At 40.7% G+C, this 17,258-nt stretch overlaps 1 protein-coding gene across 1 annotated transcript; it reads right to left on the bottom strand.

Annotated features, from left to right (window-relative positions):
* Positions 1-540: 540 nt before the first annotated feature.
* Positions 541-15,949, bottom strand: ptchd4 (patched domain containing 4; the record flags this gene model as incomplete). Its single annotated transcript, XM_079474219.1, has 3 exons — positions 541-2,192; positions 13,330-13,810; positions 15,521-15,949. The coding sequence occupies 3 exons, from the start codon at positions 15,947-15,949 to the stop codon at positions 541-543; spliced, it is 2,562 nt and encodes an 853-aa protein (XP_079330345.1).
* Positions 15,950-17,258: the final 1,309 nt, after the last annotated feature.

Raw genomic sequence — 17,258 nt, 5'->3', positions numbered from 1 at the left:
ACACATTTTTCTTGAAACAGAATCGCTCTTGATTTATGATGCAAGCGCAGGGCGGACAGAAAAACACAGATCAAAAGGAATCATGTTGTTGCCAAATAAGAGCAAATGAACCAGGTTTTCATATCTACTCTTACAAAACACGCATGAACACCTTTGGGAAAACCACTGAAGATATGCATACCACTTCCTTGCATCAAAAACATGGTGTAGATCTAAAAATAACGTAGGAAACAACCTACTTCATGCTAGATTTTTGGAGTGAAACATTTCATCTGAACAACCTTCTCAGGTAAACTGTTTTCGAAAGCCTTTCGCATGAATGGCCAACATAAGCTAGCAGCTGCAGATGTTATACACTGTTCTGGATGAAGAGTGAGGAGGATCTTTTTTAACTCTGGACAGCACATCTGTTGATCACCGGGGTCGCCCCAGCAGAAAGAGAGAGCGTCACAGCTCGGACACCTTTCGGCCTGTGATGCGTGCCGTTGCCCCCTTGTGGACAGGACCTGCTCTCTTAGTACCTGCACTGACACGTGCCTTTCAAACGTTGGTCACGTGGTCAGGGTTTTCCCTGACTTCGATGCACTCGATTTCCTCTCTCTCCCTCTCCCGCTCGCGCTCTTTCCGTTTGGCTCGTTTCTTTTTCTTGTGCCGTTTTTTTGAGGGCGGGAAAAATGTCAAAAACACGGGCAGGATGACGAAACAGTGCAGCACTGTGCATCCGACAGTGAGCAGGGAGCATTTGAACAGTGTGTAGGTCAGATTAGAAGGCACAAAGAGAAGGGGCATTATCCCGATGACGAAACACGAGGTGTTCTGCAAAATGGCCGCCCCGTGTTCCTCCAACGAAATTTTTATGCACTGAGTCCGTGTGTGCTCTGTGGCCAGTACGAACGTGTAGAGATGGGGGACACAGTGATCCATGGCAAAGTTGAGAGTGAAAATAAGGCACAGGATAGAGATGCTGTCCATGTCTACATTCCAGAGCGTCATGAGACCCAGGACGCCCAGCTCCACAGAGGTGACGGTCAAGATCAACCAGAGGTTCCCCAGCGGGTTGATGACCAGGAAGAAGGTGAGGATGAGGATGGTCAGCACGCTGAAACCTGACGTGAGAATGGGGGAGATGATGGAGGAACTGTAGCGGTCCATGAACACGAAGGTGGGGTTGAAAACAATGAACTTAATGTTGTTGACCAGGGACAGAGGTCGAAGTTTTTCTAGCAGCTCCACGACCTCCTCCCTGCTCTTCTCTGTCGTCCTGGCGACCAAGTACAATTTGGACGCAATGATGTCGTACTCATCTCCATTTTTCGAGAATATGATGTCGTCCACGAAGTGTTGATATTCGGGGCTTCTGAGAAACGTGGTTTTGAGGATGTTGATGAAATCGCTTTTGGTTGAAGCGCTCACGTTGACCACCTTCAGATAGTGAAAGTAGTTATCGATCCACGAAATCGTATTGAAGCCTTTTTCCAGTGTCTTGAGTTGGTCGTGCACTGTGGAGTTCCAATACTCGATGGGTTCGTAGATGTAAAAGCCAATCACCGGGCTGTAGTTGCTGAAGTACTTCTGTTGTGTCAGAGCGAACGACACGCTAGGCGAATTACTAGCTAGCAGATTAATTACATTAGATCCGTCACGGATTTGTAAACATCCCATGAACGAAAAAGAAGCGTAAATCAGGTAAAGGATTACCACAAACGGCTTGACGTAGGTGTTGGTAATCCATTCTGTGTAGTGCTCCCGCAAGAAGTGCTGAATGAAGTGGTTCTGGTACGGCACACTGTCGTGATGCGTGGAGAGGTCATGACCGTCGCTCATCATGGTCTTAAACCAGGTGGGCTGGCGGTTGAGGTACTCCACGGATGGGATCTTACAGCAGAAGACGCTATGATAGTGATTCTGCTCCAACTGCCCAGCAAACACCAGGCAGGAACCGTAGAAGGAGAACACGTAGAAGTAGTTTACCAGTATTGCTACGCACATGCTCTGGCAGAAGACTTTCACAGATTCGATGTTGGTGAATGGACTGGCGCCCATACCGAATGTGATGATGTAGAGGGAGCTGGTCATGGTGTAACATACCATCACGTCGGCAAATGCGTCTGCCACTCTCTCTTTGAAGGGCAAACTCTCTCGGGTTCTTCTCCAGCCTGCCAGAAGTTCAAAGACCCCTTTTGTTCCATGTCCTGAAAAGAACAGAAAAGACGATATTTTGGTTTCATGCTGAATGGATTCACAGAGGAAAACAAGATTACACCGAATAATCAATGTCAGTATAAATATTATAATTATTTATATACAGCAACTTTCTGTAGTCAAATTAAAAATATGACATAAATATCTTTTAAAGAGATTTTCACTTATAAGTTTTTTTCTACTATTCAATTATTTATAACACAAGTTGAACACTTAACACAAGTTATCACACCTTTCGTAGTAGTTGCAACCTAAGCTGTATTTGTAAAATACTTTTCTGCTGTCCTCAACTGCACTTAAGCTGAAACATCAGATCTAGTCTGTGTGCTCGCTTCTGCCTTTGAAGATATTAATACATTTAACTTTCTTCCCTCTTCTGAATATTTCACTCTGAATCAGGGACATCACACTTCGACCCTTGCTGTCGAGAACGCATCAAAAAATCACTTCTCTTACTCCTTCCTTTCTATTGAGTTTACAGAAAGGGAGAACAATCGAATTAAGCGTTATGGATTAAATCGATGTAATGAGTTAGATGGGGTGACTTTTAGTAGGCAGAAGGATACGTGGGCACATGATGGTAACACAAAATGATGAAAAGATTTCATGTTCAACCTGACATCAAAACCACATTACAATCTTTGCTTGAATGTCATTAACAGTAGTTTTTTGTTTTCATTACAAACTTTTTTGTTTTTAAAGGGATTTGCTTAAACTGAATAATAAAGAAAACAAAGAATAAAGGGGAACTTCAACTGTCTAAAAAGTAACCGAGAGTTTACTCAAGTTTATAAATATTTGAAAGATATATAGTTAAGCTTTTTATTGATATATTTGTTGTTAAGATGGGACAATATCTGGTGGAGATACAAGAGTGTAAAACCCTGGAAGTAAAAGGTGCAAAAAATCAAAATATTGAGAAAATCACCTTTCAAGTTGTTAATCCGAGGCACTGTATCAGGCCATCCACTCACAAAAATAAAGTGTTTATATATTTTGGGTTGAAAATTTACTAAAAATCTTTATGGAACATGATCTTTACTTAATATCCTAATGATTTTTGGCATAAAAGATAAATCTATAATTTTGACCCACACAATGTATTTTTGGCTTTTACTAAAAATGTTGCCGTGCTACTTAAGACTGGTTTTGTGATCCAGGGTCACATATGTAAAGAATGAGCATGTGTGTCTATAATTACAATTAGGAAAATGTTTTCCCCAAAAGAAAGGTTACAATAGTTCCAGATGTGACAAATACTAAATAAAGATAGATGGACAAACAACAGAATACGTTGAGTACCGCTTGCGTACACAAGAGCTTTGCAGCCTCGGGTTGTCCTGAGGGACTGAAATTCATCTTCTAAATTCAGCATGGCAGTTAAAACCGAATTTTCTATACACAAGTGTGCTACCAACAAACTATTGAGGCATCTGAGTGCATACATGGGTCACTTCATGCCAAATTGTAGTGCAACAAAACCACCAGATAGGGAATTGAATGTTTGACAAGTAGTCGCCCCAGTCATCTTCTGAAAATCACTGCTGAAGCAATTCCTTTTATATCCACCAATTAAAAAGATGAATAAAATGCATGAAGTGAGTGCCACTTATTATTTGCAAGGTCTACAAAGAATGTTAACAGTGCCTCTGCATGGTAAATAAACTTTAACTTAATTTCTTGCATTATTCATTACACTATTCACTCGGCTGTTGATCCGGCTAGTTCACGTTCAGATGGTCCTGAGACACAGCTAATGCTTCAAGGTCCATTTGACTTCAGTCACAAAGATCTCATTCACCGAGAACCTGTGAACATTACCTTGTGTAATGAACGGCTGCACAGATAAAACTGCAGCGATGTCTTCTGAAGAATCCTTAGAATGCATAGCCTGTTGGCACCTTATTGATTTGATAAATATTTAAAGAATAAAAAGTCATAATATTTGATAATAAATAAAATCTTCAATCCCAAACATCGAATGTGTGAGCTTCAAATGTTATGCATTGTGTGTATCAGAGATCTGGGCACAAGAACATGTGCTCAGTCCTAAAGAACATGTGACTATACTAGCGCAATACTGACAAGAGTTACCTATATAATTATAATATAATATATATTATAATAAAAAGATTTTCTCCATAATGTAATCTGTAATTCAAATTTTATATAATGTTCTATTATTCCAATTTAAAGAACAACTGCATTTTTCTGACAAGGTCAATTTTTGTCACTGGGCAGCGGCAATCCGAAAGCAAGCTTTCTCCCAAAATAACATCTAATGTATGATCAAGTGATTCCCTTTCCATCAAGCACTGTCAAAGGGTTCCATCTATGGAAGGGTGTAAATTAAATTGGGACCACCCCAGGAGTGCATGCACGTAGTAATGTAAAAAGCCCAGCAAACTGACATCGCAGAAAACGACTGACATTCTCTGCAGCATCAGTTGTGAATGTGAAGGAGCGCAGCAGCAAACAGAGTGCATTAAAAACAGAGAGGACAAATGCGTGAGCTGGAAGGAGGCGAGGCCTCCTCCTGTCGCTTATAAATCACAGGCTGGGACAGAGATTATTGAGGCATTCGAAATAAAACCATTTCGACAACATCCAAAATCATTTTACTGGACCAGGCGCTGGTCTAATAGGGCCACTGGGATCCCAAATGCCTCTGGACACAAGAGGGGGGATGACCTGTGGCCGACTGCTGACTGTTGATGCATGGAATTGAGAATGCCTATTACTATATATTCCAAGTCTAGAATCTAAACTGATGTAGTAAAGAGGATGCCGAATTGCAATTTATTTTGGGCAGAAATGCAATGAAATGCATCATTTGTAAGCATAAGGTACCCATAAACATCTTATAATACAGTACAATCAAACAACACTTAATTAAATTAGCAATTAATTTATACAAATAAATATTTTATATTTAATCAATGTAAAAGTGTAAAAGTAAAGTGGAAGAACAATTTATAGTTATTTTGTGATGCATTATTGCAAAATGAAAATCTTGCTTGTGGGAATTGTTTTAAAGGGGCAGTTTTCCCCCCAAAAAAAGGATTGCATCTATTGCATTAACTCACGCTCATGTCTTCCCAAACCTGTATATCTTTCTTGTGCAGAACACAAGAGAAGATATTTTGAAGAACATTGGCCCCCATTGACTTCCCTTGTATGGATACAAAAGTTTTAATCTTAAAAATAAATATGTCTGTCAATTCATTCACGAAAGGCAGTGAATTCAGAATTTTGCCCAACTTTGCAAAAGGGAAGTTAGGCATAATAACACCCAATATAAACATATCATTTAATATTCTCCAACCTTTTTTAGAATAACACCCACCAGCATGATTCAAAACCCATTCTTCCATGCTTTTTCAAAGGTACACCCTGGGAATTTAAACTGCAATGTTCCCTGTGAGTCTCACAAGGGCTAAATCAGGAAATAAAGGGCTGTAGCTCATGTCTATGTGTGCTGGTGGACAGGTACAACATTCCTCCTAACTTAAGAGGGCAGTTTGTCACGGGCCTCCTGTGAACAGTTTCAGCCGGCACATACCAAAGGCAAGCGTCTCTGAGGCAGCGCCTTTGATACAGAGAGCAGCATCACCTCTCTCACTGCAGTAAAGTGAGTCATGAAACTAAATTACTGCTTTAAAACTTAAGCAGCGTCCAGACCAGACGCAAACATATCAATCACCTGCAGCAAACATCCTGAGGACGCCACTCACGTCCGGTTGTGACAGATGATCGCAAAAATATTACACCGATATCCATACTGTGACAGCCACGAAAAAAATCTTGGTTCCAAAATGTCAATTAAAGGGAAACTCTACGCCAAAGTGAAAATTCTGTCATCATTTATTCACCATCAAGTTTGTTCTGATGAACACAGAAGAATGTTTTTTTCTGGGACATTATTGAATACCATAGTAGGAAAAATGATTATACTTTACCACATGTAAAATACACAGTATGTGGTGTACGTCTTTTTCATTGCAATAAGAAGGCATGTCAACACCTTAATCCCATTAATGCTGCTCTAACCAAGGTGCGCATGTGGCTTTGTCACGCATCTTAAGTTAAAATGACAGTCTGAAGTTTTACCGTCGTCAACACGACCGTTGCTGTCAGCCGACTCTGGTCCTTTTCTTCATACAGAAACAGCACAAATGCGATGACAGCATACTCGACCATTGCGGAGGCATTTTCCATCATATTTCTATATATTCATCATTGACGCCAAATAGGGCCGGATCCTGCCGTGCGCTTCTCTGCCCCGTTGATATTGTCCTTCGGGTTACTTGGTAACTGGTCAATGTAATCCTGAATAAGAAAGAGGTGTTTCCTAAACATACCTGTAGTACCCTATAGGCTAATTTAAAACTTTATTGGGCACACTTGTGTGTATAGGGGAGAGGGGGGTTTGGGGGGTCCATGAGACACTTGTGCCAAGGGGCCTCTGAATTCTTAATCCGGGCATACAAATAACCATAAAATAGGTCCACATAATGGTGTTTTGCATTATTTAAACGATCGCCAATAACACACACCTACTGTACACGAGATCATCGTTGTGCTGTGTTTTATAGCAAATAATCAGAATATAAAACTTCCATGTAAACGGGAGTAAAGAGGTTCATGTAAACATGTTACTGCGATTAAGTCCTTATTACTATTATTTTGTCCTAATAATCGCATTATTGATCCGCATGTAAACGTAGTCAATGATGTCCCAGAAATCTCAGTTGCTAATTTTTTCCACATAGCTTACTTTGTGTTCATCAGAAAAAATAAATGTATACAGGTTTAGAACAATTAATAAATGTTTTGACATTATTTATCCCCTATTGCTTTCTTTGTTCTTCTAAACAAAAACAGAGATTTACAAAAAGGAGTTTGCTTTCTCTGTTTGCAATGGGAGTGGTTTGTGACACAATCTACTACCTATATAAACAGAAAAGGTAAAACAACACTTAAAAATCGTTTTATTCCGAAGAACAAATGAAGGAGAGGTTTGACAAACATGATGGTGAGTAAATAGGGACAAAAATGTAATGTTTGGGTAAAGTAAAAACCCAGAAGAAACATTTGCTGATGATGTCAAATGAAGAAGTGCACCGATCGTGCATTCATAGGTCAATAATCGCATACGCGGCATATAGGCGTTCATTCCTTCGTTCAAAAGGTCAGATTTCTTTGCTTCCATTGAAGCATGCATTACTCCAAATGTCAACAAAAATAGCTTGTTTTAATGTGCTGCATTCTGCTTTTGAATATTTGGTTATTTACACATTCTGACTGAACGAAGACAATATTTCAGAAATTGTCTTAAATCTTTATTTAGTTTCCATGGCATTTTATCAACAAAAACTAGAGCCTGTGTTACCCAAAACATTTTTTTTATAAAAGTACCCAAAATTACCATCTCGATTGACAGCGAACATGTTGTTATCTTACACCCGCACACACACAAAACTCAACAGCACGGCCTATGTTAACCCCCCAGCACAGGATAAACTGTGCAATGTCCACAAAACTCTGCACAACACAACAGTATGTGTGTAGAAAGCAGGGTGTTTTTCAGAGCGGTCAAACGGTTGCAGTCAGGAGATGTAGTGAGAGGTCTGACACTTATGTCATAGTGAGAATGATCGTATCGAGAGGTTGTTTCTTCTTGTGGCGCCACATCTGCGGCTCGTAATGAAAAAGCCTGCGCTAATGCACCGCATGTAAATCTTGCTCGAGAAATGGGTTCGGGTCCTCGCGTGTAATTTCATTAAAGTGGACCTTATCAATCCCGCTGTTGAGTATGAACAATTCTGAAGTGATGCGGGGAGATTGTAGAAGTTTGTCTTTTCTGGATTGAATCCGATAAGCTGATTTAGCTAGAGTTGTGATTTTGGGTAGAACATATTGTATGACTATATTATTTATTCTATCAAATATTTATATTCCAAATAAAAATGAAGAAATAATTGTTATGTTCCAAAACTTAGTGAGCTACAAATGTAACATTTGTAACATGTCCTGCAGACCCACCAATTGTTCAGTTGATTATAAATATTTTTACTCAATACAACATAGTAAAGCAAGGCTAAGATTTAAATGATAGACGAGCGAGTCATCTCACTAGGTTTTGGAACAGAGCTTATTAAAGGCCTATGATAAAAACTGGGGTAAGGTCTAATATCAGAGTTTGCAGTATGAAGAACCTAAAAATAGACAAGAGAAAGTACAAACAAATGACAGCACAGTACATTAAAAGCAAGCTAAAAGAGCATTTGGATCTGATTCTTCAAACTTTAAAATCTTTCTTATGGCCTACTTTCCGGCTGAGAAGTCTAAAATAGGTTGAACACAACGGCCTGCATCTATTGTGCCACAGGCTTCACAGCTAAATGAGTAAGCGGCGCTCTGAGTCTAGACCAGGGGTTTTCAAACTTTTCATGCCAAGGACCCCCAAATATGTTTAACCTTTCGCGAGGGATACCCTTTCTGAAAATACATATCCATTTTTTTATAAAGAAGCATTTAAACTGTCAGACAAATAGTAAGGATATCATAAAGACAACATACTGTTTGAAAAAGATAACTGGAATAATCTTCAGTATAGAGTTTTACAACTTCTGGTGTCTTAAGGTTCTCCAAAAATTTTTTAGGGACCCCTTAAACCATTCTGGAGGCCCCCTAGTTTGAAAACCCCTTGGACTAGAGTCTATCAACATCTCATGACTTCAACCCAGCAATACTTAAAAGACAATACAACTGTTTATTTAGATTATATCAAAGTTGCCTCTGTAGCCTGATAATAATGAGCTCAGGTACAAAATATAATGTGAATCCAACTCAAAATCTTAAGCAATATCAGGGAACTTAAACAATATTTTAGTCTTCAAAGGTCCGGTGTGTAATTTTTGGGAGGGCCTATTGACAGAAATGCAATATAACACACATAACTACTGTATGTCTTCAGAGGTGTATAAAGACCTTACACAATGAAGCGTTATATTTTTATTAGAATGAGCTATTTCTATCTACATACACAGCGGGTCACCTTACATGGAATTTACCATGTTCTTTCAACAGTTGCCCTTAACGGAAAAAAACTGCTCTACAGAGCACATTTCATGAATACATTATCTCTTTTGGCAAAGAAGAGAAAATGTGACAACCACCGTAGTCCTTTGAAAGGGAGGGTTAAAGTTAGACGTTGGTTGGAATTCGCAGCCCTGCGGCTACATGCCGCTAAATCTCATGCACTGTACCTTTAATGGAAAGAATCATTGTGCACATAACTGTCAGCTCAGCTGGATTTGGGTCAATAGATCTCGATCATCCTTTGCTGCCACTCATTTTCTATAGGCTATGGCTTCAGTCACGAGGACTCATGGGAGAATATACCTTACCATCCTTGACGTCATAATTCATGGTATTGTAAAACATGCCAATGTCAGTATGTCACTGAGTTCAAGGTCTTCACTGCAGCATCAAACACTACCAACAACTACATTTCCACACCAGAACACTTTTTCAAGCATTTTATTAACATAAACTAAGAAAGTCCGTAATTTCTGAATAAAAAAATCCAAACAATATCCTGAAAACTAACCACAAAATGATGCAATCTATCCCTATATCATTTTTAATCTTTTGTACGTTTCAATCAGAAAAACCTTCCACCCATTAATCACAAAACTAGACTTTCTTCTTATTTCTATCCATCCATACACCTTGGCAATGTTCTCACGGCACGCCTGACCAAAGTACACTATGCAAATTCCATTTCCCCCCTGGCTTAGGATGTCCACCACACCGCTTGAGCACCCTCATCCTGATTCTTCCTCCTGACAATGGCAAATTATCCAGCCACGGGCCTAATGGCATGTAACGTGTGACGCTTGAAGACATCTGTGATAAGTAGTTCATTGGTAAGACCCCTAATCTCTTCCCCAGGACTTCCTTTTGCCTTCTGGCACAGTGGCTAATCAATGGCATTCAATATGGATGCACTTCAATCTTCCAACACCCCATCATCTATATTTTCCAGTGGGAGACGGCGAATGGTGGCCGGGTCTAAACGTTGGCTTTGTGGACGTGTTTGCTCGCGGAATGGATGATTGAGACGGGATACTGTTTCCTGGGCGCCATATGTGCGTTAGCCGTGACCAGACACAATCATGCTTGTGTGGAGAGAATTGCAGAGAGACGGCCTGAATCTCAGGGCACATGCTGTTCCACAGTCTGTGGCCCTAAATGAGCTCGATCAATAGGACTGACGTGCCGGGGAGAGACTGCGCCATTGCGCACATACATAAAAACAAGCTTGCTGTAGGATCGGAGCAGACGCACACACAGGAGTTGGATTCAGGGTATAGAGGTGGGAAACCCGAAATCTTTGCCAATGCAACACACTGAGAGACAAGTTCATGACATTCAACCACTGTGAACTATAAATAGAGTAGCTAGCTACCTGTGACTTTAGCTTTGCTTACCGGAATGTAGTGTTTAAAGAGACCGTTCACCCAAAAATTGAAATTCTGTCTTCAACACTCTTGAGTTCCAAATCTGTATAAATTGTGTTCTTCTGATGAACAAAGAGAAAGATATTTGGAAGAATGCATAATAACCAAACAGCTCTTGGCCACCATTGACTACCATAGTAGGAAAAATGACAATGGCAGTCAGAAGTGACCCAGAAATGTTTGCTTTCCTACATTCTTTAAAATACCTACATTCTTGAAAATAAGATCCAATAAACACATACTGTACAACTGATAAATAGATAAATACCGTGCAGTATGTAATGTATATAAATAAGAACATATTTTAAAAGAATTTAATAAAATATGATTTATATAACATGTCTGTGACAGAGTAAAGCAATGCTTTTTATAAACACTGATCTAGAAAATCATGAAAATCGTGACAACACCAAAGAGCTTAATGTACTATCAAGAGGTGAGTGAGCAATCTGACATTGATTTCCCATCCTGTCATTTGTCCCACAAGAAGAAAGCATTCGCCTCTCCGCCTCTAAGACGCGGGGCAGAAACCATGTCTTTCTATAAATAGCTGTAGTGTGCGCCTGAATATAAATAACAATCAAACTATACTGAAGGTTTATAATGCTGTCCATTTACTGTCTCTGACAGCAGTGTTAAACATTGATTTCTGCTACGCATACAAACCTTTCTGGCAATGTTGGTAAACGAACAACGGTGGTGGCAGACATTTACTTTTATTATGACACGAAACCAGTGTAAGGCAATGGGTACTGCCATTGTTTGGTTGCCAAAAGTCTTTAAAATAACTGCTTTTGTGTTCTGCAGAAGATCAAAGTCAAGTTTTATGACTCATTCATTCATTCATTCGTGCTTCACATTCTGTCAAGCCGTCTTTACCTTTATAAGAAAATCGCGCAGGTCAACCCGACAGAACCACCCTGAATCCCCGGGGACACCTGAGCACATTGTGATACGCAGTGTAGTGTGTAGCCATTCATCTTTGCTGGCGGGACAAAATCTATTTTTCCAGATTGTCCTTGCTGTGAAACTCAAACGCAGAGTAAATCACAGGTCCTCCGGTATTCAGCAACGGATTCAAAATCCACTGGTCAGGGAGCAATTAATCTTTCACGCTGGGCTAGCCCTACAATAAGACCCAGGATCTGTGGGGTTTACATCATTAGGGACACCATAAACGGCTGGTTGGAGCTTAAGAGGTGACTATACAATGCCGGGCATTATTACCTTTGATCCACAAGCTCCACTAGGACATTCATGATCATAAAATCCAACAATACAGAGTCTACTTACAATACTAAGTACCGTCTTTGTTAAACAGAGAAGTCAAGCTAAATTGTTGCACTTCATCAGAAAACAATCAAGAAATGCATAAGCAGTGTTTTTCTATTTACAAAGAACAGGAATACTGAATGCGTTGATTCTCTGCAGGTTGTAATTGTGCGTTTGTATCCTGTATCCCTTTGTTTTCGGGAACCACGAATCGTCCTCCGCAGGAGCAAACAAATCTACACGTTTTAAATTCGAAGCAAATTAGTTCCACTCAGTTGAGCGTTGTGACAGCCGTCACCGAAGGGCATCTAATGCAGCCTAGACAGGTGTAAAATCTAAGGGTGTTTTCACACCTGCGAGATGTGTTGAATCCGTGTTCGTTAAATTTCCAAGATAGTTTGAGCTTGCAAGATTGGGTTCCCGGGGGACCCCAAAACAACAGAAAAACAGCACCGCTGGAAATTTATGACTGTTCCATGTTATACGCTCAAAATGCACAAATGATAAAACTGAACCCTTTGAAAAGAAAAATTCTATAGGCTAAAAAGTCTGCCACATTGTACAGGTATGTCAGTTTCACACTATAATTATCAGTTCCATGACAGGTTTCACCTAAAAAAATTATAATCTTGGATTAACAAACGTTGAAATGCACAGATATTATTAGCTCTGGATTGAGGAAAAGAGAAGAGCTGAATTTGAGAGATGACAGACAAGCATTAAAAGGATAGTTCACCGATGAATTATTTTTTATTTATTCACCCTCACATCGTTCCAAACGTTTGTGATTTGTATTCTGCATGACACAAAATAAGATATTTCTCATTGACTTTCATTGTATGGACACAAAACCACTGAGACATTTCTTAAAATGAAATACATGGTTTTGAACAAAGACTGATGGACGTTTTTTGTTGAGGGGGGGAGTTGAACTATCCCTTTAAACTGTGTGTTATAGACATTTTGTCAAACACATTTTCCTACCACAATAGAACCGTTTTCTATGTAAAAGTCCCATCAACATCAAGATCCTCTGTTATTTATTAGTTTATCCTAAGCAAAACACAATGTAAGCCACCAATCTGATCAAAATGGTACGTTATGCAACATTCATTTATATTCATACAAATTTGACATTACTCCAATTCCATTAATGGTATCAGATATTCTCCATTTGTAATGACAGAACCCATTGCTGCACGAGCACTGACCTCGATGACTGCCGTAGAAAACAATTACAACACCCCCCCACCCCCCTTCGTCTGAGGAGTCACACAACAATTATTGTAATCCTGCATACAATCACCATCGCTCTCTGCACACTTACCCATGGCGAAAAAGGGGATCCCGAGCAGCGTCGAGTTAAACTTCCCATCTGAGATAAAAAAAATCCCTGCTGCCGTCACGTTGGCGATGCAGATGGTAAGGACACCCAACAGGCCCAGAAAGGGCTTTCCTCGCAAGCAGTCCCGCATGGAGCTGGAGATGGTCGCTGCCAGGAGGACCAGCACCAGGCTGACCAGTACCTCGCTCTTGGCCAGCACGCCCGTCTTGTGGAAGTCCCGCCATAAGCTGAAGGAAGTGAGCGAGTAAATGTGTAGCTCCTCGCTGTCCGTAGCCAGCTGGTGCACCAGCTTACAAAATTCGCTTTCCCACTTCTCAGCGATGATGTCCTGTACCACTGGGCCAAGGTTGCGGAGGTAGTAGGTGATCTGGATGGTGCGGGCAAATTTGACCTGTTGGTCTGAGTTCTTCGTGGAAAGGGGCACGCCGCCCAGCTGATGGCCGATGAAGGACACACGACCATTCTGGAAGAAAAACAAACCAGTTACTTGTTTGGTTTATTCATTAAGAGAAATGAGTGAAGTTGAGTTTAGCGTGAATGTAATCTGACAAGTGTACTTTGCAATCAGGGAAAATCAATTGAGGTTTGAAAATATGTTGAATAAAATAATTGGGACGTTTGGGCCATTTTAGGAATATTAAAGTTGGTTAACAAATGAGCCGAAATCTGAGATTTGGGCTTCTGGTAGAAATGGGAATAGAAACCTGTGTTAAAATAACTGTCTAATCAAAATGCAGCAACCAAGCACAAATCCTAAAAAATTAAACAAACAGTGCCAACTTGTGTTACAGCTATAAGTTCACAATATTCAATATACATTTTTATGCTATACACTTGTACAGTACAGTACAGTACAGTGTAGTTCAAGGATTTATAGTAGTACAATGGTACAGTGCTCACATTTTAATATTTCAAACCATAATACTGACATTACTGTAGATCTGTGGTATTTGAATACATTTCACACATTTTAACAAATGCATTAAAATAGCGATCCATAACAAAAAAACAAGGCTTCAGCCAGCTAGGCTAAATTCCAGCATGCCAGACAATGGAGCAATTGTGTACTTAGTGTCTTTTAGCTAAATGTCAGACAGACAAGCGAGAAAAGATATAAAACCATAGCATAAAGCTTGCTAAATCTGTTAGAACAACTTCCAAAGTTGAACGGCATTGGTTATGCATTAAAACGATGTAGAATTAGTCAAACAGAAGACAGACTGGGTCAAACTGTATTTTTTCATCTTGAAATGACGTGAAGCATGCATCACAGCTCTCAAAGAAGGTTGTGGCCTTGAATGCAGCAACAGTGTCAATGTGTATAAAAAGACTGACACATTATGAATGAGAGCTCTTAATCTTTGAGGCCACGGTGAGTGCCTCATTCACACACATCTTGTTCCTATTGCGACTGACGTACGCTTTGGAAGACAATATGGTATTTGGCTTGGTGCGCTGTTGTTATATTTAGTCTTTGGTCTGTGAGTGTTGCAGCATTTTGATTCATGACACACATGAGTATTAACAAATGTGCAATTGACCACACACACACATACACACACACACACGCACACACACACACACACACACACACAAGGTACAACCTTTAACGTACCCCGGCAAAACTATTCATGCAGTACGTGTGTGAACAAATCATCAGGGGAATATAATAAATTCAGTGAAATAAATGCATATCTTGAGGACCTATACAGGTATGCAGCTAATTTAGACAGACTACACACAGGAGCAGCAGCGGAGTCTATTCATGAGGGCTTCGCGTCGCGACGCAAGCGTCACAACTGTTGTCGGGGGTTATAGGCAAGTGTCGCAATATACCGAGATGCTTGTGCAGTTTCATTGTTTCAACCTTAACTAAAGATCCAGCCCATGCAAACCGCGATCCAAACGCTCCCGTGTCTAAACATCGCTAAACAAAACCGCTGCGCTCCAGCAGCATCCATATACAAAGAAAACATACGTGCACGATTGCTTCTCTTACCTTTAACGTTGTATTCGGATAGCTCACAGGGACCTTGGCAAAAGTGCTGTTAGAGAGAACAGCCAAGCGAATGTCTTCAAATATCGTGATGATATCATCCAGAAGGCATCTCTTGTCCCGGTGACTCAGGACGCAGAGATGCGCGAAAGTGTAATTGAAGCCTTTGTAATTGACGCGCATATCCAGGACCTTCTTGTGCACCTGGAGCACCTGCTCGGCAAGTTCCAGGATATTTCCGGATTTGGCCAGCAGGATGAGTCTGCCATATCTGCCGGGGGTGTGCAGGTCCGAGTACAGCTTGTGTTTGGACTGGTCGATGGGGAAGAGGCTGTTGGCGAGACTCCGCTCGATCTTCGCGAGGCTGTGCGTCGGGGCCACCAGGATCTCCAGGTCCGTTTCGGGCTTAAACCTGCTCAGCACCGTGGATCCGAAAATGATGGTCAGCACTGCGGGGACGGTGAGGAAGAAAACCGGATGCCTGCTCACGAACAAACCCAGCCAGTAGAAAGAAGCTTTCAGCCCTCTGTGTATCACTTGCCGCAGCATCCTCCTCCAGATCCGGCTTGCAGCAGATGATGCCCCGTTTCTTCCTAAGAAGCACATGTGACATGTGGCTCCAGTTCAGTCAATCCGTATGAGAATACTCGAATCTACACCTGTGAAGCACTGCGGCGATTTGCAACAAGACGGTCAGATATTGATCACTATAGAGGCTTTTTGGTTGCATCTCGAGCCGTCCATCCCTCCCCCTTTTAAAGCACTGATATCTCTCGCATCCTCTGCTGCTGCAACAGCAGCCAACCTCGGTCTGATGTGCATGTGTGCTTCATTCCGACTATTAGATCGGAGGCGTCTGATTTATGGGCTTGATTGTAACCATGTGCTGCTGTGTGGATGGAGGGAGGCACGACGTGGAAATGCTGGGAGGGTGGGGGCTTCGGCTCGTGCGCTTCGGAGACTTAGTGATCGCGGACCCACCACTTGAAATAGCCACTCGATTACTAATGAATGAGGTTTTCCCATCCCATCCCATCTTAAAGACGACGGGCTGCATGCGGATTTGAACGCGTTTAAGGAACGCGTATTCCCAGAACTCGCTGCAGAGAGGGGGAGATGAGAGGCTTCTATAATGTGGAATAAAGTCCTCGAGAGTTTGCTGATGAAGTGACTGGACACCCCTGGAGGACAGGGTGCTGCTTATTCAAGTGGGAGTGCATGTGAATGAGATCGTGTCTATCCATGTCCTGACACGAAACTGCATAAAATAATAAGAGAGAGCAAGCATGTTGAACATTACATACAGCTAATTACTCATTTGTTGAAAACTTTTTTTAAACACAGATATCTTGGCCTTTACCAACCTGCATCAACAGACCATTATATTATAGTTTTAATGGGTTGTTACACAAAACACTGACAGAACCAAAAATAGAGACAGGAACTGTCTACATGGATTCTTTGAGGTCCAATTATGATGTAATAACAGGCTTTGCTTATTTTGGATTACTGCATGAGAAACGTTTCTAGGACAACATTATAAGGTGCCTCAAATAAGCATATGACTTGTGGTTTAAAAATCACGTCCAGAAATGCAACTTGTAAAAGCTGTGACAATCCATAACACTATAAAATCATACTCTATCAAATAACTGGCAGCATGATGAAAATTTGTAGGAAATGCATATAAGGTCAATTATGCATATAATCTTATGGAGTTAGAAAATGAAGATTACATTTACAGTGACCTTTAACTGATGTTTTCTTTAAATGGCAGCTATCGAGGCAAAGTGAATCTATCATTCTACAAGGCCACTTTTAATAACCAAACACAAAACAGCAACCCTTAGATTACTCACTACACATTGCTATTATTTTATACTTTGTTTTGTGCATTCATTTGAACTGAAGTCTA

Source organism: Barbatula barbatula (genome assembly GCF_947034865.1).
Source record: "Barbatula barbatula genome assembly, chromosome: 15".
Lineage (NCBI taxonomy): Eukaryota > Metazoa > Chordata > Actinopteri > Cypriniformes > Nemacheilidae > Barbatula > Barbatula barbatula.
Note: the sequence above shows the minus strand (reverse complement) of the source record. Positions and strands in the feature narration are given on the sequence as shown.